The 21,337-nt window shown below is 39.6% G+C and overlaps 2 protein-coding genes and 1 pseudogene across 3 annotated transcripts; 2 read left to right on the forward strand and 1 right to left on the reverse strand.

Annotated features, from left to right (window-relative positions):
• The first annotated feature begins 3,362 nt into the window (after positions 1-3,362).
• LOC141429379 (uncharacterized) lies at positions 3,363-6,667 on the forward strand. Of its 2 annotated transcripts, none has more exons than XM_074089673.1 (4): positions 3,363-3,602; positions 4,656-4,778; positions 5,261-5,435; positions 6,437-6,667. In XM_074089673.1, exons 1-4 carry the CDS (start codon positions 3,504-3,506, stop codon positions 6,535-6,537), a joined length of 498 nt encoding a protein of 165 aa, XP_073945774.1. In that variant the 5' UTR covers positions 3,363-3,503; the 3' UTR covers positions 6,538-6,667. The 2 variants fall into 2 exon arrangements, with proteins under 2 accessions (XP_073945774.1, XP_073945775.1); XM_074089674.1 differs by having other exon boundaries at positions 5,282-5,435.
• A 306-nt stretch (positions 6,668-6,973) lies between these two features.
• On the reverse strand, positions 6,974-11,452 carry LOC141429848 (uncharacterized). Its single transcript, XM_074090411.1, has 4 exons — positions 11,334-11,452; positions 10,169-10,342; positions 9,401-9,554; positions 6,974-7,056 (listed from the first exon to the last, which is right to left on the reverse strand). The coding sequence occupies exons 1-4, from the start codon at positions 11,427-11,429 to the stop codon at positions 6,974-6,976; spliced, it is 507 nt and encodes a 168-aa protein (XP_073946512.1). The 5' UTR covers positions 11,430-11,452.
• A 5,959-nt stretch (positions 11,453-17,411) lies between these two features.
• LOC141429849 (uncharacterized) lies at positions 17,412-20,804 on the forward strand (annotated as a pseudogene).
• Positions 20,805-21,337: the final 533 nt, after the last annotated feature.

A 21,337-nucleotide genomic window follows, 5' to 3' on the forward strand; every position in this document is an offset into this window, starting at 1 on the left:
CACCACCACACTACACTGACGCGTTTCGAACTCAACCAGAGCTCATCTTCAGAGCAACACAACCGTACACCATGCTACCAGAGGTTAGACTAACAAACCACAACAACTATTTTAATTTGTCACTGTCACTGTAAGTTATCATAAGGTCGCGGGTGAGCAAAGAGATTCTTTTAATTCATTGATATGGACCTCCGCAAAGTAACGCCTGATTCAATAAATGATATATAGTACATCTATGTTATATATACTAAATCTTATAATGATATACATACTAAATCTCTCATCTCACTGGGTCCCAAGAAACAGGCTTACCCTAGTTTGGGGTCCGCCGGGCACTGCTGATTGTATTTCATACTTGTTACATAATAAATATTTTTCATTTTTTTCATTTTCAAATACAGACCTTATTTTTATACAAAAGATAATATTTTGCAGGATTGTTTATGGTTTACAGAAAATATTATATAATTCCTTTGATTATTTTATAAAATGTTATTCTTTTTAATTAAAGGTTAATTTGCAATGGGTGTTGTTTTCAAAGAAATGAATGTTTTGTAGGCAACGAGGTATTTTTTGTCCTCCAATATTTATTTTCTAATAAAAGGTTCTGAAAGCAAAATATTGTTTTCACATTATAGCCAGCAGCAATGTTTTGATTTTTTTTGGGTCACTGTTGAATATTTTTAAAGCAAAACAGCATCATCCCAACCTATATACGTCCCACTGCTGGGCACAGGCCTCCTCTCAGAATGAGAGGGCTTGGGCCGTAGTTCCCACGCGGGCCCAGTGCGGATTGGGAACTTCAATCACACCATCGAATTGTTTTCCTTCACCGTAAAGCTCGTGTTAAATTTCAAATGTAATTTCGCACATGAATTTCGAAAAACTCAGAGGTGCGAGCCGGGGTTTGAACTAACAATCCTCTGCTTGAGAGGCCATAGGGCAAACCACTCGGCCACCACGGCTTCAAGCAAATCATGGCTTTGTCGAAGAATCGTTTAAGAAGTACTATTATATATAATGAGAACGTTGACCTTCCGTGATCAGAGGAATGTTGGAGTGGATTTCTTTGTCATAGTCATAATTTACCTAGACACTTAAATATTTTAGTGCAGGACTTTTAAGGATAATCATGAAAGAGGCGTAACACACAAAATGAGTGGTAGATAAACATGTCGGAAGGCCAAACTATTAAGGGGCTGTTTCACCATCCATTGATTAGCGTTAACCGACGGTTAAATGTGATGCCATCTCCGTCTACTCGAACAAAACAAATAGAGACGGCATCACACCTAACCGCCAGTTAACACTAATCAATGGATGGTGAAACAGCCCCTAAATTTTGCCCAGCCATGTACCCAGGATACCTACAGATGTAGTGCATATATTGTTCAAAATAACCCTCCCTTGGACAGTCGGGTAAAAAGGTCTCAAAGGCACTTCACACACATTTTTCAGCTCCTTTTCCTACAAACTATCCGCGCGAAGCCGGAGCCCGTCGACGTAGAGTATATTGTGTCTCATGCATTTTTTGATTAGTTTGATATTTTAAATTCGCAATATCTTTTGAATGGAATGTCCAACTTTAGTAATTCAAAAAGTAATTTACAGGTTTTGAAACAGTCTTCAATTTGAAATGATTTATTTAGCTAAGGATTAATGCAAAGGTACCTATAGATAACGTGGTCTAATTTTGGTCGGCATTTCTATCAACTTTTTAAACTTAAAAAAGTAGTTACTTTATAGTGACATGACTACAATAGTGGTATTGATATATTTTGTTTTGGTGTGGTGTGGTGTCGGGTTAGAATTACACCTCTCCATTTCTTCCGTGGAGACCGCGAATCGGCAAGCGTGGCGTAGGACGCCCTCAGACTAGGTGGAGCGATGATCTTCGCAGGTTAGCTGGCAAGAACTGGATGAGACTGGCCGAGGATCGTGCTCAGTGGCGTGCAACTGGAGAGGCCTATGTCCAGCAGTGGACTAAGATATGACTATATATGGCTGATGATGATGATGATGATGATGATTTCTTCCGTGGATGTCGTAAGAGGCGACAAAGGATATAGGTTATGGTAATAAATTTAATTTTAATTTGTAGTAGAGTTTATTTAAACAAACGAATTATTGTAAGGGTAAGTAGCTACCTTCATATCAAATTTCAAGATTCTGAGTTCACGGGAAGTACCCTGTAGGTTTTGATTCACTTGGCGAGTTTCGAAAATTTGCGAAAATTTGCAGTATAAACGGCTGCATCTTTTGATTGCGTTGGCTTAAAAGTTTAATTTTTTCACAGCTCTATAAGGGACAGTAGACCTCAGTATTTGATATAAATTTCAGCTTGATACCTCCACGCGTTCCCGAGAAAAAGGGTCTTGACAGACAGACAGACGGACAAAAAGTGATTCTATAAGGGTTCCGTTTTTTCCTTTTGAGGTACGGAACCCTAAAAAGGTAGAAGGAATTTGATCGTCAGGCTGTTTAGATTGACTTACCGTAGTCAAAACGTGAATTTAAAAAGTAAAAAACCTGCATGGTAATGGAATTTCATACAATATCATTTAATACAATATCTCTATTACTAATATAAGTGTTTTTATTTTATTTGTGGCAGTCTATAAGGAAGAACTTCGTGCACTATGTTGTGTTGCGACAGTTTGGCGGAAATTTCCAAGCGTATTGGAGAAAACATACATACGTACATACTAATTGAGAGAGCACGATAAATACGAACTTTTGCGATAAAATACGCTGGAAAACCATTATGCACTATTATTATACATCTGTACAATGTAATAATAGTACATTACTGTAGAGGCCGGGAAGTAGGGGGTTGCCGGCCAAGCGATATAGACGGCCGAGCCTAGCGAGGCCCGATAGGGATGCGAGGCCGGCAACCCCACGTTCCGGCCAAGGCTTGTATAATGCTTTTCTCACATGACATGAAATAAAATAAAAAATACAAGAAATCAAGCATGTCGGGACGCTAGTCTGGTCGCCCTGTTGCGTGCGCGCGTGTCGCGCTGGGCTGGCTGCTGGCGCGGCGCCGGCGGCTGCGGAGCGGGTGCTGTTGACGTAGGCCGTGTCGCAGAGCGCGCGTTGAAACAAAAGACGGTCGCATTTCAGGCCAGCGGCCTGCAAAGTTGTATGAAATCTCTTTGCAGGCCGCTAGAGTGACCGCAGGCAGGCGAGCCGCAGCGCCTGCAGCGCGATACTTCTCGGCCTATTATTTGTAACACAACGTCAATATTTCATGTCATGTTTGAGAAAAAAAACCTTAAAGAGGATTATTGATCCCGCACACTTGGCCGGTTTTGTCTATTCTTGTCTATATAATTTACATTGTAGGTTGCACTCTGTGGTATAACTATTTGACATGTCATAATAATCCATTTAGCTAAGTCATTGTTACTATTCTCTCGATTTTGTAATTATGTCTTTACCCGTATTTTTAATAATTTACATTTTGTTATTCATTTAATGTTACCAAAGGTTGGAAGATAATGGGCTACAATTCGTTGGACCAATGGCCTACAGTATCCTCGTTCTTTGGCGTGGTGGATCTCAAGTCGGGGTCGTTGATTGTCGCCGTATTGGGAATTGTATGTAACTTTTTAAATTGTTATTAATTACTTTAGTGCGCTCCAACATTGCTCTGTTTATATCCAATTTTAGTGCTTAAAGTAGGTAAGCCTCGTTTTGATTGGATGAAAGTCTAGAGTTTCTTGTCTGTAATTGTTTGTTCAACATAACAGATACGTGGTAAGCTTCCCTACCATATCTCAATTCTTAGAATAAACATCTCGAGATGCTGGCATGGCATATATGTGAGAGTTGTGTTTATTTTCTAGCCTACTTGGGCTTCAAGGCACACAAAAACATACTTTGGTAGAAGTCTCAGCCCTGCCACAACCACTGTCGCCCGGCGGCGCTACGAACGTTTTCTCTATCCATTGCGTATGTTGTTAAACACTGTCTGCAACAAGCGGCTCAGCCACGCATTGAACAGAAAAAACGCAAAATGACGGGCTCTAAAAATCGACTAGGTACTTCCGTCGAGGCACCGGGGTGAAGCCTTTTCAAAATCACTTTCGCACTTATTTCTTTTGCCAAATATGGAATGTCGACATCCAATTTGCAGCGAAAAGGTGCCTCAGTCCACCCTGGCGCGATACAATTTCTTTGATGGTACCTTCTGCCCTTACAAACTTACGAAATGAGTTATAGCGAATTCTGTGGGAATTTTGAAATTTGCCGATAAACTAAAATCACCGAGATACCTCGTTGAAGTAGCAATGGTCAGGCCACATTGCTTGAATAACTAGATAACGGAACTTTTGAGGGACCTCCAGGCAGGCCTCCCGTTAGGTGGACTGAAGACATCGCGAGCGTTGCGGAAAACTGATGGAGTGGTCGTTTATTATAGCGTTCGAAGGGGAAAATCCTTGTTCAATAGTAGGCTTTTGATATTACAAATAGAAAAGATAGATAAACATTTTTTTACATATATTCGATACTCAGAAAAATACATTCGAAGAAAAGAATAAATACAAATGAGCATCGAATAGTATAAATTGAGCCCCACTCGTCATAATGCTGCGGTTCACAACGCTGGTTTGATAGGTACGGATAACCAGATAACTCCTTTGTTGCAGGTGCATCCAGCAGCTTATTGCTGCACATGTTTCATACCAATCAGCTATCTACTTGTGTCAATTTGGATTTTAGTTGCTCTGTACTTTGCGGCCAGCGTTCTTTTGTTCTATGGACTTGTACAGGTATTTTTTACCTTTCGTATCACGTCAATGTTACTCAACAAGTATTTGAAGTGATTTTTTGTCTTTTAGGCGAAATATTATTCCCAAATGTTTAATTTGCTAAACTGTCTGTTTCATTTCCCAACTCACGATTTTCTCTGAAACCATTTTTTTTCCGAACTTTCATAAAACAAACCTAACCTAGCGTGGTTACTGTGTTCTATAAAATAGTTGTTTTTTTAATTTGAAGAAAATTGAGAGTTGGGAAATAAAATAGTTTGGCAAATGAAACATTTGGGAATAATCTGACAAAAGTCAGGATAACATTTGAATGTTATAATTTAATCTTTTACAATGACTGTGAACTCAGTATTATACTGGTAGAACAAGTCAGTAATGCAATGCGAGTAATTTGTCATCGGTTTCTGTACCCATCTTAAAGTACTTATAATATGTGTGTAGATAAAATAATGTATGCAACTGTACGTAATATTACGTAACAGTTGCATAAACTACTATTCCAGGACAATGAGAGTATATGTATCGCGTGGACGGTGTTTATGGCGCTGTTTGTGGTTCTAATAGTGCTCATGCTGATCCTGATGGCTCTTGCTTTCATGATCAGGAAGCAGGGCCAGCGGGCTTTCCTCGTTTTCTTAGGCCTGCTGTATTATGCTCGTGAGTATCGCAAATGCATCATCAGCATCAACACCACTATCATCATCACCACCATCGTCATCATCATCATAAATCATCATCAATTACCTAAACTACATTTTTATTTCAATTCCCTGTCTGTGTCGTGGCTGGTTCAACAGGTATCCATTGCGGTTGCGGTACAGAGAGGTCTCTGAATCGGGCACGATTCAGGGCGGATTTTGTATTGTATTGTAAAACTCTTTATTGTACATAAAAACACATGTAATCACTTGATTTTTAGGCTTGACAAAAAACGGAACCTTTATAGTTTCGCCATGTCTGTCTGTCTGTCTGTCCGTCCGCGGCTTTGCTCAGGGACTATCAATGCTAGAAAGCTGTTATTTACGTAAACTATGCCGACAAAATGGTACAATAAAAAAATAAAAAATATTTTTTTAAGGTACCTCCCATACACGTAAATTGGGGGTGTTTTTTTTCTCATCTAACCCTATAGTATGGGGTATCGTTGGATAGGTCTTGTAAAACCATTAGAGTTTGCTCAGATGATTTTTCGATTCAGTGATTTGTTTGCGAAATATTCAACTTTAAAGTCCAAATTTTCATTAAAATCGAGCTTCCCCCCCTCTCCTCTAAAATCTAAACCACTGGGTGAAAAATTTTAAAAAATTTAGGATGGTAGTAAGTATATCAAACTTTCAAGGAAAACTATAACGGCTAAGTTTACTTGAGAATTATTAGTAGTTTTACTCTTAAATAGCAGCCTAAGGTATAAAACTTATAATATACCTAAACTTGGAAGATTCAGTACACAATACGAAAGCCTTAGAAAAATATTATTTGATTTTTTCGTAATGGCTACGGAACCCTATCCTGGGCGTAAACGACACGCTCTTGGCCAGTTTTTATGAATTTATATTATAGTTTAGGTGTAATTTCTTTTTATCAAAATGTCGACTAAATATCCAGCACCGATTGTTGATAACTTATTAACCTTTTTAATCAGATGTTTTTTTTTTCAGTTACCATTTATTTTATTTTGGTCGTTAACAGTCACAGAAAAACTTTAAGTCGAAGTAGTAGCACAGACGGATCTATAATTGCTAGCAGTAGGTGGTTATGAGAAGATTTACCACGAAAATTCTGGAATCCAAGCTGTGCCATTCTTTCTTGATGGTCTCATTCAATACCGTCAAGTAAAGACCTTCAGTTTCTTTTTTATTTTCAGTCTCAATATACGACCTTACAAGATATGTTTTTTTTATTTGACTTAAATTAGTGTTTGCTCGACGTACGTTGTCGTACAGTCACCAGCATTTATATCTGCCACAGCGGAGCGTGCAAAATATCTGACACGTCCTTCCGGCCCTAGAAATAGAGTCGTATCAGATATTTATGCACACCTGTTGTGTCAGATATTGGTGCTGGTGACTGTACAGTCCGCATCGAAAGTAACTTTAGCATAGTTAATGAAAGTACATAATAATAATATGTTGAAACTTATATTTGAAGAATCCAATTTACTGCTTCAAGTTGTTTTCTAATATAGTAGATATTTATTAGGCTGGCAGTGGTGATGATTTCTTCGACTTCAACTCCAGCCAAAATCCGACAACTACCAGCAAGCCGTACAGTAATATTCCTGGAACAAAATGCCACTTTATCATCATCATCATCATCCCAGCCTATTTACGTCCCACTGCTGGGCACAGGCCTCCTCTCGGAATGAGAGGGCTTGGGCCGTAGTTCCCACGCGGGCCTAGTGCGGATTGGGGACTTGGGAAATGTAATTTGAGTTACAGCTACTTAGGGCTCTTACACATAAACACAATAGGTACGATATCGCCTTGTGCTACGTACAGTCGACTTCATAAACTTGTGAGCAAAAATATGATCAAAAATATCTGAACACGACTCTATTGTTAACGGTATAGAAGCGTGTTCAGATATTTTTGATCAAATTTTTGCTCAGAAGTATAAACTCGACTGTACGACGCATCTTCGTTTCACGATGTGAAAGCGAGAAAGAAAGTAAGAAAATACATTTATTCACAACAACACAAGACAAAACAATATTAACCTAACCCCTCGTATGCGGGAACTAAAAAGTACCGAATTCTGTCTTATCTGTTTTAATAAGCACAAATTCTACTGATTAAAAAAATACAAAAAGACAGCCTTAAATTTGGCATTTTAAACATACGAGTGTCATTGCGGTTGCGAATCGGACACTGGCTTAGCAATGCTGAAGCGTTAAAACGCCCCAGCGCTGCAGGGCTACTACAAAACACGAAACTCGAAGTTCGTGTCGTGCGGTCCTCTCGCTCTCGTGTTAAATAGTGTAAGTGTCAGTGGGACCGCACGACACGAACTTCGAGTTTCGAGTTTCGTAGTAGCCCTGCTGACACGATGAAGTGATCCTTCGTATATGAAACACGACGTCGCATTGTGAACGGTTTCGTCACGTAATGGCTACTTCCCAAAACGACCACATGTCTGGAAGACCAATTCCCAGAAGAGAAAAAGAAAGAAAGAAAGAAAATACATTTATTCACAACACAAGACACAACAATAGTATTAAGTACAAATAGACAACACGTAGGAAAGTATGTGTCAAGAGCCATTTCCCGTAACAACCAATTCTCAAGTCACCCACCTCCCAAATTTTCCACATTCCTATAATGACCGTTTCCCAAAATGGCTACTTCTCAAAACGACCACATCTCCGAAACACCACTGCCCAAAATGACCATTCCTATAAAGACCGGTTCTCAAATTGACCACTTCCCAGAAGGGCCATTTCCCAAAACAAATAATTCTCAAGTCACCCACTTCCGAAATTGACCACAAAATCCTACCACCAGCCCCTCGTCTACCGGCCAGATTAAAAGAATTCAACCATTTTTCCTAGAAATAGAGGGTTGCTACGTCGTTGCACGACGCGATGTCGTGTCGTGTTTATGTGTAAAAGCCCTTACATCTACGAACAAATAACATAGATAAGACTGCCTCTTATCCTAGACCAATGATTTTATACGTCATATATCTGCTTCCAAAGGAAAAAATATTAACTAGTAAGTCGTAATTTTTCAGAAAAAAAAGACAAGTTGCTTAGCAAAATTTGCGAATCTGACACGTAGACGTATTTATTAAGAGAACATCGACAACTGCGTAAATGAATCACATGTGATCCACGGGACAGGAAACCTGTTAAAAACACATGGTTTTTTATTTGAGGATGGCAAACGAGCAAGTGGGTCTCCTGATGGTAAGAGATCACCACCGCCCATAAACATCTGCAACACCAGGGGTATTGCAGATGCATTGTTAACCTAGAGGCCTAAGATGGGATACCTCAAGTGCCAGTTATTTCACCGGCTGTCTTACTCTCCACGCCGAAACACAACAGTGCAAGCACTACTGCTTCAAGGCAGGATTAGCGAGCAAGATGGTGGTAGCAATCCGGGCAGACCTTGCACAAGGTCCTGCCACCTGCAAAATCAAAAAATTAGACATATTTAAACTATATGTAGAACCTATCCAAATATTCTAAACAAATTATTGCGAAGCGTGAATTCCTTCTATTACGAATTTACATAATACCAAAGAGCAACAAACATGGCTGTATTCAAGACAAATAAGGATTATCATATTGTTATCGTTGCACAAAAGCAGAATGTGATTTTATTGAATATGAAGCTGCTTAACATAATATTATGTTTCGTTAAAGTGTAAAACTTCTGTTCTCATTGAGTTTTTGTTTATTTATGTAACCATAAATAAACAAAAACTCATTGAGAACAGAATTTGTAGGTACCTTAAAAAAAAATACCTAATGGGTCCCGACTGTTGAACTTTAAGTTAGCTACTTAACAAAGTTCTAGCCCACTAGACTTGTTTTCATCTTTTTAGTATTTTTTAAGGCAGTCGGGTTTTTAGATTTTTTAATTTGTGAAATTGATTAATAAATAATTCAAAACACTTACCAATAGCAATTATACCAAATAACAGGCATAATATCCATGACACAAAAGAAGCGTCAGCACTATACAAGCATATAAGTACAATCAACAGGCAGAATGTATGGGCAAGCCACATTGACGCGATGACGATCCAACTCAAAATTACCGATGTCTTGCACTGAAATGTAAATATCACTAATTGGACATGAAACTACCATGAGACTCATTTTAAATGATAACAACAGATAACTCACGTCTGAAATCGAGAGTCGAAATGTTTCGGGCTAATCCGTAACCCTTTTCTGGGAGCAACGCGACTCGGCGGCTGTTGCAACACGCGCACACGTTTCAGAACTCTATTTCGGAAGTGAGTTATCCGTTATGTGTTATGTTATCATTTAAAATCACTAATTGGACCAGCTTTTATAAAATATATGTAAAAAAGAACAAAGGGTCGGAAAAATGCCCTACGTTTCACTTACAATAAATACGCCAAAAAACCTACTCATGAATAGAGGAACTTGATTCACTGTTTTTTTTTAAATTGAGTGTGATTGAGAAGTGATTGGGTTCTTCTTATCTAATGATAAGTGCAGATGAGCCAAATGTACTGCATTGGTGTGGCGTTAAAGTTTACATAAACTGTAATCAGCCGGAAGTCAACTCATAAAAGACGTCCCTGTACAACAAGCAAGCTTCTATCCTATTCTACGCACAAATCTTACACATAATTCACCCTATCACCCTTGATTGATCGGAAGTTCAAGTTGTAATACAGAAGTTTGAGCAAACCTTAGAGACTCCCCACAGGAACCAAGCATGGACCAGTAACATGATGATGGAGTAAATGAAGGCAGTGACGCTGTACCCGCAGCAGTTCCTTATAGCAAAGGACGGGCACTTGTTACAGTCTAAGACGTAGATTATCTGTACCACCGTGGCGATGGCAATGACCGCCATTATGCACTGGAAATGTGTTGCATGAAATGTTTAAAGCTAAGTAAGACCACGCATAAAGAATTGAGGGCATTGCGTAAAAGGACATTTTCAGAAAATGTGTACCCTGTACTTATTTTAAACCTAACAAATTTTGGGTTATTTCTACTCAGAATCATGAGCACTGGCGATTTAAGCAATAAAAAAAGTGTCCCACTTTTAACTGTCAGTTTTGTGATGCAGTTAACCATACATGTTGCATGGACCGTCACAAAAATGACTAATAAATTTTGTATGGAAAATTAAGGACAATTAAGGCTAAACTGGTATTTTCCACTTTTTTCTGAAACCCTCTAATAACAAACTACTTAAAATGTACTATGAACAATTGCTTTTCTCACCCGCAACTTTACGATCCTAAGGGCCTGTTTCACCACTTGTCGACTAATTTTAAGTGTCAGACTAAAAGTAATGCTGTCTTTGTTTCAGACAAACCAAACAGAGACGGCATCACTGATATCCGTCATTTAAGAAAAGTCTCTTCGTTCCATTCTCCATACAAACGTAGTCCCGGTCTCATTTGAAAACTAAGCAACAGAAATAGATGAAATTTTGTAAGTATGGACTAGACGTAATTATCTATGCCTGTGGTTTTTCAGATTTTTCATATAAATGTGTAATATCAGAATTACAGGAGCTCAAAAGTCGACAAGAAAAAGATGACAACTTTGCACGAGAATTACAAACTCATAAAGCATTTTTACAAAAAGTAAAAAAAACACAAGCAAAGAAAATATAGGCTGCGAGCGCTTATGTCACGAGCGATAAAGACAGCAATATCCCAAACGAATACCTAACGTGGCCGCGCGGCCGTCAGGGAAACTTCTCTTAAAGTTAGTCGATAAGTGGTGAAACAGGCTCTAAATCATCACGTGTCTGACTCGTCCACTTTCATAATATCGTTAATTTCCTATCTTGTCTGGATAATATAAGTATAGGTGTAGGTATGTATAGTACTCACTGTCATTACTATACCAACACAGAGAGCTCCTAAGTCTAATGGGTAGCGACACAGAAACTTCTTTGGTATAAGAGCGCCAAATTTTTTTGCACACATTTTGCTAGATAAAATTTATTTAATTTGACAACGTAGCAAGTCTATTTCATTTTCGGAACCATCTAGATTATTTGAATCTTCATGAATAGAAATCGTTGTTAATAATACCTACATAGTATTCCCACTGTCATGTTGAAATTTAATGAAGTATATTGTCTAAAATTCCTTTAGGTATTATTAAAAAAAACCATAATTATCATCATCATCATCTCAGCATTTATACGTTTTTTTATTTATTTTTTTATTTGACTGGATGGCAAACGAGCAAGTGGGTCTCCTGATGGTAAGAGATCTCCACCGCCCATAAACATCTGCAACACCAGGGGTATTGCAGATGCGTTGCCAACCTAGAGGCCTAAGTTGGGATACCTCAAGTGCCAGTTATTTCACCGGCTGTCTTACTCTCCACGCCGAAACACAACAGTGCAAGCACTGCTGCTTCACGGCAGGATTAGCGAGCAAGATGGTGGTAGTAATCCGGGCGGACCTTGCACATGCACAAGGCCCTACCACCTGCCTTTGGATGAAATTTGGTATGTAGATAGCTGGACATCTGGAATAACATATAGGCTACTTTTATCCCGATATTCCCACGGGATAGGGATAAAATCTCAAAATAAAACCGCTGGGCTTAGAGTCATGAAATTTGGTATGTAGGTAGCTGGAAATCTGGAGTAACATATAGGTTACTTTTTATTCCGATATTCCCACGGGATAGGGATAAAATCGTAAAAATTTAACCGCTGGGTGTAGAGTCTTGAAATTTTGGACAGTTGTTCTTAACACAACCTCAATGAAGACCTCGATATAAATTTTGGGAATCCCCAGGGGAATTTTGTAAAATCCCGGAATTTCAATTGTAACTACCAGATCGAATAGTTTACGCGTGCGCAGCCGCGGGTAAACTGTAGTGTTATCATAATTTGAATATAGTATTTTTTCGGGCAGGACAACGTCTGCCGAGTCCGCTAGTACATTATAATGATTAACGATTTCGTTAAGGATCAGGGGGGCTAGGTACTACGAAATTCGAAAATCGAAGTTCGTATCGTACCGTCCCTCTCACTCTCCTATTAAATAATGTTAGCGTCAGCGGGATGACAAGATACCAAAGTTCAAATTTTGCTCTTTGTCTAATAGGACCCTATAGTAGGGCCTATAAATTGTAATGAGACTTGCGAACTACTCAGGCTTAGGTACACGCAATATTTCTTGTTATTCATCATCATGTCAGCCGAAAGACGTCCACTGCTGGACATAGGCCTCCCCCAAGGCTCTCCACTCAGACCGGTCTTGTGCTTTCCGCATCCACCGCGATCCCGCGATCTTAACCAAGTCGTCGCTCCATCCTGTTGGAGGCCTACCGACAGCTTTTCTCCCGGTCCGCGGACGCCATTCGAGAACCTCCAGACCCCATCGGCCATCAGTCCTGCGAGCAATGTGCCCCGCCCACTGCCACTTTAGTTTCGCAATTCTTCGGGCTATGTCGGTAATCTTAGTTCTACTGCGGATATCTGCGGATATTCTTGTTATTGTTGTATGATAAATGATAAATCATAAGTGCTTGTAGAAGCTTCCCTAATAGGTTGTTATTGTTATATATTATAATAAAACTATATTATCTTTGATTATAGGTACAGTCAAGGAATTTTATTCATATATAGGCCACCATGAAACCTTTTCAAAGGAAAAGTCATTACGACTTTCCTTGTTAATTAATGCGATGTCACTATGACGTTTACTGTGAAATGGTTCCATGGTGGCCAATGAATTCAACTCCTTGACCGTACTCTCTAATCTACTCGACGATCACTAGGCACTAGGCAAGAAGCAAGAAAACAGTGTTTTTTATTTAGTATGAAAAACGGCACAATTTTTTCTCTAATTTAGACTAGGTATGGAAGCCGTGGTGGCCTAGTGGTTTGACCTATGGCCGTTCAAGCAGAGGATCGTAGATTCAAACCCCGGCTCGCACCTCTGAGTTTTTAGAAATTCACAGCGAAATTACATTTTAAAATTACCACGAGCTTTACGGCAAAGGAAAACATTGCGAGGAAACCTGTACAAACCTGCGAAGCATTGCATAATGGCGCGTGTGAAGTTCCCAATCCGCACTGGGCCTGCGTGGGGACTACGGCCCAAGCCCTCTCACTCTGAGAGGAGGTCTATGCCCAGCAGTGGAACGTATATAATCTGGGATGATGATGATGATGTTAGATTATAGAATATCTCTAGAAGAAGTTTTTGAATTCGTCTATTTCTTGACCTAATTGGTTTGTTTGTTCGCTTAAAAACATCTAAATGATGACCCCTAACCAAGAACCATGTGTATGAGGCATCGTCACAGGAAAAAAGCTAACTTAGCAACGCTACTGTGAATTGCATAATGCTGACAAAAGAACATGTGACGACACCGCACATCGCCCGATGCACGAGGCGCTGACGAAGCATACCTCGCGGCCTGGGAACTCGGACCGCGGGAATCATTCAATCACTTGCATCGGATTGATTCAGTACTTAGATATTAATTATAATTAATTTTAAACTTTTTCTGAACTTATATTAAAATAATGACCCGGATAACTCACGTCTTAAATCGAGTTTAGCTCGACATGTTTCGGTCTAATCGAACGAACGTACCTTTACAGAGCGATGTTGTTAGTGTTGTGTGCTACCCTACATTTGACAGTTGTAATGATGATGAAAACGCGGGTAGTTGTGTGCCGGTGTCAGTTTCGTCGGGTAGTCGCGCGAGCAGAGCGGCGGCGCGCAGTGCGCGTGTTGCAGCAGCCGCTGAGTCGCGTTGCTCCGAAGACGAAGGGCTACGGATTAGCCCGAAACATGTCGAGCTAAACTCGATTTAAGACGTGAGTTATCCGGGTCATTATATTTAATATGAGTGAGTCTCACGGTGGTTTCATGTTCAACATTTTTCTGAACTTATTAAATTTAATTAAAATATAATTGTTTTTTTTTGGACTCTTCGGGCGCAACACCTATAAGTAGTAGGATCCATCATTTGTTAGTATTTACTAACTAAGAGTTTTTTGTATCGCTACGGAACCCTTAAATAGGGCTAATGTGCATTCTTTGCCATTAAATTCTTCTTTCTAGCGTTTTAAACGGTTCAATTCTAGTACCTATAAATTTCCGGACCTAGTCCCATTGTTGGGTGCTAAACAGAGGTATTAGGGTTCCAGACAATAAGAATTGCGCCGCAAATGACGTAGAAGAGGTTTAATCGCTAGGGGAGCTCGTGTACTAAGAGAGCTTAGTCGCAGTGCAAACCAGTAATAAAGCTCGGGTATACTACGCGCGACAAGAGGCGCGGCGAGCGATTTTCTAAAGCTAAGCCAAGTTTAGACTTGCGAGAAAAATCGTGCATGTTGCATTATATTGCGGCGCTCGATTGACCACTACAAACTCGTTGGCTTTACGGCTAATACATTACGTGTACTTACAGTTGATCGCAGTGTGGGGAGCGTTTTTAGTGTGCAATAGACAGGGAATTTTAGGGATCTTTAAAATACGAGCTTATCAGTCAAAAGGCACGCACTTGTGGGTTGCCCTCGTGTTGCGCGTGTCCATGGTCGGCGGTGATTGCTTCCTATAAGGTGACCTCTATGCTCTTTTCCTCCTCTTAGAATATTTTTTATTTTTTCCCAGTTTTTTACTAAAGTGCAGCATTCGTAAATTATGCGAAGTTCCGTACTGTTTACTCTGATGCAGTAGGTACTGTTGTTTTGCTAAACACTACACTGCTTCACTACTTTACTGAAGTTCAAATTTTTGTAATCAGCGTTTGCAAATACCACTGAATTCGAGATCGTTTATAACTTTAGTTGGTTAAAAGTTTCATAAGGCCCAGTTTAGACTTACACAAAAAAAATACAAGTTACATTACTTACATCGCGGTGCTAGATTGACCACTACATGCTCGTTGGCTTTACAGCCTTGCAATGTAATGCAACTTGCACGATTTTTCTTGCTAGTCTAAACCGGGCTTAACAATGAAGCTACCTCCGAGTAACACGTAAGAATCCGAACGTAGAGGCGAAACAATGTAGGTAGAGGATAGCAAGCCGCGTAGTATTCGACATTCTTAGGTAACTACTCAAGAGGTCTTTAGATGTTTGTCGCTAGGACTTGAACTTTGAAGCGATACCACAATACAAGTAATAGGCAGTAGATTGAATCAGCCGTATTCTTGAAATTTGTACCTACTTACGGCTGGGCGGAGTGCTAGGGTTGGCGTCTACACAAAGTAAAACAGACGTGTGTAGTTTTTATTGTATGTGTGTAATTTTAGGTGTAGGAATAAAACATATGTTAAGTTTATGATTATTTATTTATGAATTAAACTATAAGTTGGTGATGGCAAAAAAATTGCGTCTATTCCGGCAAGTTCGAAACGACTTGTTGTTGAATTTTACCTATCTCATAAAAAAATCTCATTCTTCTGAAGAGTTAGTACCGAGCGCTAATAGCTACGACACAGAATCGAAACGGGGGCGAATAGAGCGGGCGCGACGGCACAGCAGTCGACCAGCGACCGAAGTGGCACTGCGACTCAGTATTTTTGTCTTGCGAAGATTGGTTTGCGGCCGTGTAAATGACGCTTGGCTGTGTGCGTGCGTCTATTCGGGCGCTTGTATGAAGTCGATCTTCTGCCTATTACTTGTATTGTGGCGATACTCTCAGTATCCTAAAGTTGGCCGTAGGTACACGTTACGGTTCGCCGGAGAGATTAACTGTGCAGGCCCTTTATACCTACGAATTCTTATTTCTTATTTGAGTTCTTATACGAACTTCGTATCGTGTCGTCTCGCTGACGCTTATATTATTTAATACGAAAGTGAGAGGGAAGGTAGGTACTCGTATGATACGAACTTCGAATTTTGTAATAGCCTCCCAGGTCAACCGTAACGAGTGCAGCAGGGCTACTACGAAACTCGTAACTCGAAGTTCGTATCGTGCGGTCCCTCTCGCTCTCGGATTAAATAGTAAATAAATAAGTGTCAGAGGGACCGCACGACACGAGATTCCATTCGAGTTTCGAGTTTCGTAGTAGCCCTGCAGGAACGTTCCGGTGTATCGGAGCGGTCTTTAGCCGACCGTACGTGTGACTCGAAAATGATATTGGTTTTGCTCCGGTCGCCTGCACAGATGAAAAAAATTGCACAGGTGGGTTACCATACAAGCTCCAGTCGACCTGCGCAGGTAAACCTTTTTTTCACTTTTCTTAATGCTTAATGTATTCGTATCTCGTCGAGGGGCCAAAGTGAAACTGATGACATTTTAGAAGCAAGATCATAACGTTCTCGTGTTTAGCAAGCAAATAAAGAACCCAAAAGTTGCCAACTCAGGTTGTTTAAGGCTGCTTGGACTTGTGGGAAGATTTATGTCCAGCAGTGGAGGCCTTGCAGCATACGTAGATGACCACAGCGATTGCCTATCTCACTCACCTAATTTCGGCTTATAATGAAAATGATGGTTAAAAAATCCACCGTGACTTTGTTTTAGGAGTATTATCTCTATTACTACCGTCCATATATATACTATTACTTCCGTCCGCGTAGAATTCGTTTATTACTATCCCGCGGGATCTATGCATTCATCTTGCAGTCCTTCTTTGGGACTCAAACTATCTGTAATTCTGTATAGGTACCGAATTTAGTCTAAATCGATTCAGCGGCTTAGAATTAGATGTGAAGAGATAATAAACAGACTTACAAACTTTCGCATTTATAATATAAGTGGAATTGTAACAGAAGTAACAGAAGGGTCTACTTCGGGGTAAAATACTAAATGCAGAAGCTCCCGCGAGGCCCTGCATGTTCGATTTAATGAAGTGTTAGTAAATTTCCTCAAGTAGTGTCAATATTGGCACTTCGTTAAATTGGGGTTAGGCTGTAGGAATTCCCACGCTCGTAAAGGTGTGAGGGTCGTAGTTTTATTCTACGCCGTAATTTCAAAAGGGAAAGTTGCCTTGAAGATCATAAAGTTTTTACGGCAATTATTATGGTGAGTCTGATTTTGTTGTGACATTTAGAAATTACATTGATTTATTGATACCTAGGTACCCATTTTTTTGAGAGTATTGCACAGTGAGTGCTTTTTAGCCGCCACGTCATCATGGATTACAATATTTAGCTTGATAATTGTACTTTAATTTGGTTTAGTGATATTAAAAAAACCCTTAGACTCCGTGAACCTTTTTCTGGAGCTAGAATATACTCCCTATTATGTTTGCCTACAATGATGTATACTTTAATTAGATCTGCCGATTTTTGAATGACAATAAATATTTATTTATTAAGTTAGTTCTTAAGAAAATATTTACGAACAGTCGCCTTTTGGCCGTCGGACGGGGAAACCGTAACACACGACGCGACTCGTACGCAATATTCTCCAAAATTCCAAATTGATCCTATGATTTTTCTTTTGACTAGTTTTAATCAAAAATTAAGTTACTAGTTATAGGACACTGCTTATTCCAAGCTTTTATTTAACTTGCTCCGTTCGTTTGTTACTATGTTTGGGTCAAATCTTGCAAGTTAAATGTAACCCACTTCCAGTAGTCCGATCGACTTGTAATTTGGTGAATTATTGTAAATCTGGTGATAATACAACAATCTGAGAGTGACATCCTTGGTAGTCCGGCCAGGATCGTCTCCACAGGACATAACTCTTCAACGGTTAATGGCATCGACTTTAAATTTGGTATTCAAATAAAGTTTGGGTGACAATACAAGTACAGTCAACAAAAAGTACAGTCGGCAAAAAAAATCCTGTATTAAAAATTATATTTTTACCAAAAACTTATTTTAGTGCTATACGTGAGCGAGCGGACGTAGTATTATGTTCAGTGTTGTAAGGTAAGAACAAGGAAGGGAAGCCGAAGGAGATGGAATGCGTGAGGCCATTCAGATAGGGGATGGCTTTAAGCTACCTACTTCCGAGATTTCCCGGTAGATACTCGGGTAGTTTATATTAACCGCACCCATTTTTAGGTCACCATGAATGAAACTTTCACCGTCGCGTCCATATCAGACTGCGACACGGTCTTGCGCAGCAAGGCTTGTGATGACGACTATATGTGGAGGGAGACTAAAGTTGGATGCAAAGTTTTGCTTCTTCTACAAGAAATGCTTCAATTTAAGTAAGTACGGGTTAAGTCCGGCTATGCGATAATTTCGTAATATTTCTGTGATGATCTTATTCGCGGCTTGTGGCCTCTTCCTGACTTGTACTGTAAGATTTTTTATTTAAAACTTTCAAAATACTAATATAAAAGCTTGTATCTTTTGGTCAGATGAACTTTTAAATACTTTTTCTGGCCACAAGAAACTAAAGTTCTAAATAAGTAATTTAATATATTCTGAGCGGCACTAAATTTGGTCCCCTCTCCATACAAAGTTACCTATAACTGCACTTGAGGGCCAGATTTTTTGCCGCTCAGTATAATGTTCATTTCAACTTGATACCTTTATACGGACAACAAAGAAATTTTATAAGGATTCCTTTATCTCGTAGAGGTACAAAATCCTAGAAAAGTCTTTACCTAAATGTTATCCCAATCTTAAAATGTGTCATAATATTTTACAGCATCACCTACATTAAAGAAGCTAAGACGAAATTGGACTATTATGAAAGAAAAGGTTCCATTTATGAGTTCATGGACCACGTAGATATTTATGTGAAGCCTAGGACGTTCTGGATCGGTTCATTGGTCAATGCGTCACCAATAATGCCTATATTTTCTTATAGGTAAGAAAGTTAAAAATAAGTCCCTACCTATTCAAGAACTTCATTTTTAAAGGTGCGACCAAACCGCTGCTTAGAAAACGGTGACAGCACCGTATGCGCACCGTTTTTTTGCTTGCTTTCCACACCGCTGCGGCAAACGGTGCGGAATTGCAGTGACGTGCCGTGCCGTAAACGACACGACTTTTATTCGGTAAAGACCTGAAGTTTACGACACGTCACTGCGATTCCGTATTTTAAGCATGCGGTGTGGAGAGCATGCGTTAAAAACAGTGCGCATACGGCACGTCACTGCGATTCCGTATTTTAAGCAGCGGTGTGGAAAGCATGCAATAAAAACGGTTTTTATGCTGATTGTACTTTTTGTTGACTGTACTTGCATGGTCTGTATGGTATGTAGGCAAGGTAGACGACTATAGGTCCAATCCTGTTGGCTCATACTGGGGTACTGACTTCAAACTGGTAGAATTTTAAAAAATATATTTTTGAACTCTGTTAATATTTTTGTAATAGTTTTCAGGTTAGCGAGTAAGATCAATCAATATTGCGATCCAGACGTTCCTTGTATGTATACAAGTTTCTATGTTTCTATTCGCCATGAACCATGAATTATATACTACTAATTTGTTTGCTTTGCCGCTGATAGCGTCTAGCCATGACAGAGTTATATAGTACTTTCCAGACTGCCTTCCTTTTACTTTATTTTAAAATGTACTCATGATTGTTCCCTAGCTTCGGCTTCACCCTGCTGCGGTCGACCCAGACGTCAGTAACTTCTACAGCCAGCCATTCACCACAACCGTATGGCATTGCCTTTTTGCCATGATCCTGCTGGTCTCTTCCCTCTTCTACCTCCTCAACCGCGCTGAACAACGCTTGCTCGGCAGCAAACTAGAATGCTACATATCACATGAACTGCTCATTACTATTGGTGCCTATTGCCAACATTGTAAGTGTAGATATCATACTCGTACATGCAATGCCATCCAATCGAAATAAATAGATACCTTTTTTTATAAGTACCTCTCATTGAAAGTTGAGAAAGAAAGAAAGAAAATAATTACCTACGTAGACATATTTTTTAGAAAAGGATTTATCATGGACTCTCTCTTCTAAATAACTAACATTTTCTATAACCAGCTAAATCTTTTTTTATACTCTTGAAACAAGCAGCTGACTGTCCTAAGCCTATACACGGTATAAAATAAAGTTTTTAATCACTTCTAGCTCAAACACAATACTCGTAAGTACCCATAGGTTCCTATATATTTGACTTATTGAGTACTCGTAAATACTCGTGGACCTAGTTTTTGGATCTAGTGGACGCGTAGGTACTCGGAAGACTTGGTACGCATTTGGCTGGTACGTCTCACGTCTACCCTCATTTCAGATCTTCCAGTGAACCCCATGGAGCTAACGTCGCGTCGCATCGCCTTCTTCAGCTTTTTCCTCTTCACCTACGTCATCTACTCTTACTACACGTCTACCCTGCTCTCCGACTTGGTCCATGACTCCGACAATGTAATGAATCTTCAGATGCTGGTTGACAGCAGCTACGATAATGTCGTGTTGGACAAGGTTGCCCTTGTTATGCAGGTGACAATATAACCTATCAATATCATCATCATCATTCAGCCGTAAGAAGACCACTGTTAGACATAGGCCTCCCTCATAGACCTCCTGTTGCACCGGTTGGAAGTGGCCTGCATCCACCTTGAACCCGCGGCTTTAACCACGTCATCCATCCATCTCGTTGGTGGATGTTCTACGCTGCGCTTGCTGATCTCCGATCTCATTTAGACTAATGTCATAAATAACTACATTTTGTAAATTCACCTTGAGTTTTTGGTGAAGGAAAGCAGTGTCATGAGGTAACTTGGAAACAATTATAATATGGCATGTATGAAGTTTTCAATCCGTTATGAGCCTACGTTGAAACTAAAGGCCAAGCTGTCAGACCTATACGGTAATATACCCAGAAATGAGACGTAGTATTTACGCTGGAGATGAATGTTATGAATGTGAATTTTGTTGTGTTTTATTTGTTACTCTTTGACAATGGTTAATTTTTATCCCGATATTTTTACAGAATCAAGACCGTTAAGTCTAGTTTATGTTTAAATCGGTATTCCGAACTGTAG

Source organism: Choristoneura fumiferana, chromosome 7, assembly GCF_025370935.1.
Source record: "Choristoneura fumiferana chromosome 7, NRCan_CFum_1, whole genome shotgun sequence".
NCBI classification, from domain to species: Eukaryota; Metazoa; Arthropoda; class Insecta; order Lepidoptera; family Tortricidae; genus Choristoneura; species Choristoneura fumiferana.

Coding starts and splice junctions, on each gene's coding strand:
- LOC141429848 (XM_074090411.1), bottom strand. CDS start 11,429: ATGTGTGCAAAAAAATTTGGCGCTCTTATACCAAAGAAGTTTCTGTGT. Junction 10,343..11,333: donor GTGTTGGTATAGTAATGACA/GTGAGTACTATA, acceptor ACACATTTCCAG/TGCATAATGGCGGTCATTGC. Junction 7,057..9,400: donor ATTTGGTATAATTGCTATTG/GTAAGTGTTTTG, acceptor ATTTTGTTCCAG/GAATATTACTGTACGGCTTG.
- LOC141429379 (XM_074089673.1), top strand. CDS start 3,504: ATGGGCTACAATTCGTTGGACCAATGGCCTACAGTATCCTCGTTCTTT. Junction 4,779..5,260: donor TGTTCTATGGACTTGTACAG/GTATTTTTTACC, acceptor ATTACGTAACAG/TTGCATAAACTACTATTCCA. Junction 5,436..6,436: donor AGGCCTGCTGTATTATGCTC/GTGAGTATCGCA, acceptor TTTTTTTTTCAG/TTACCATTTATTTTATTTTG.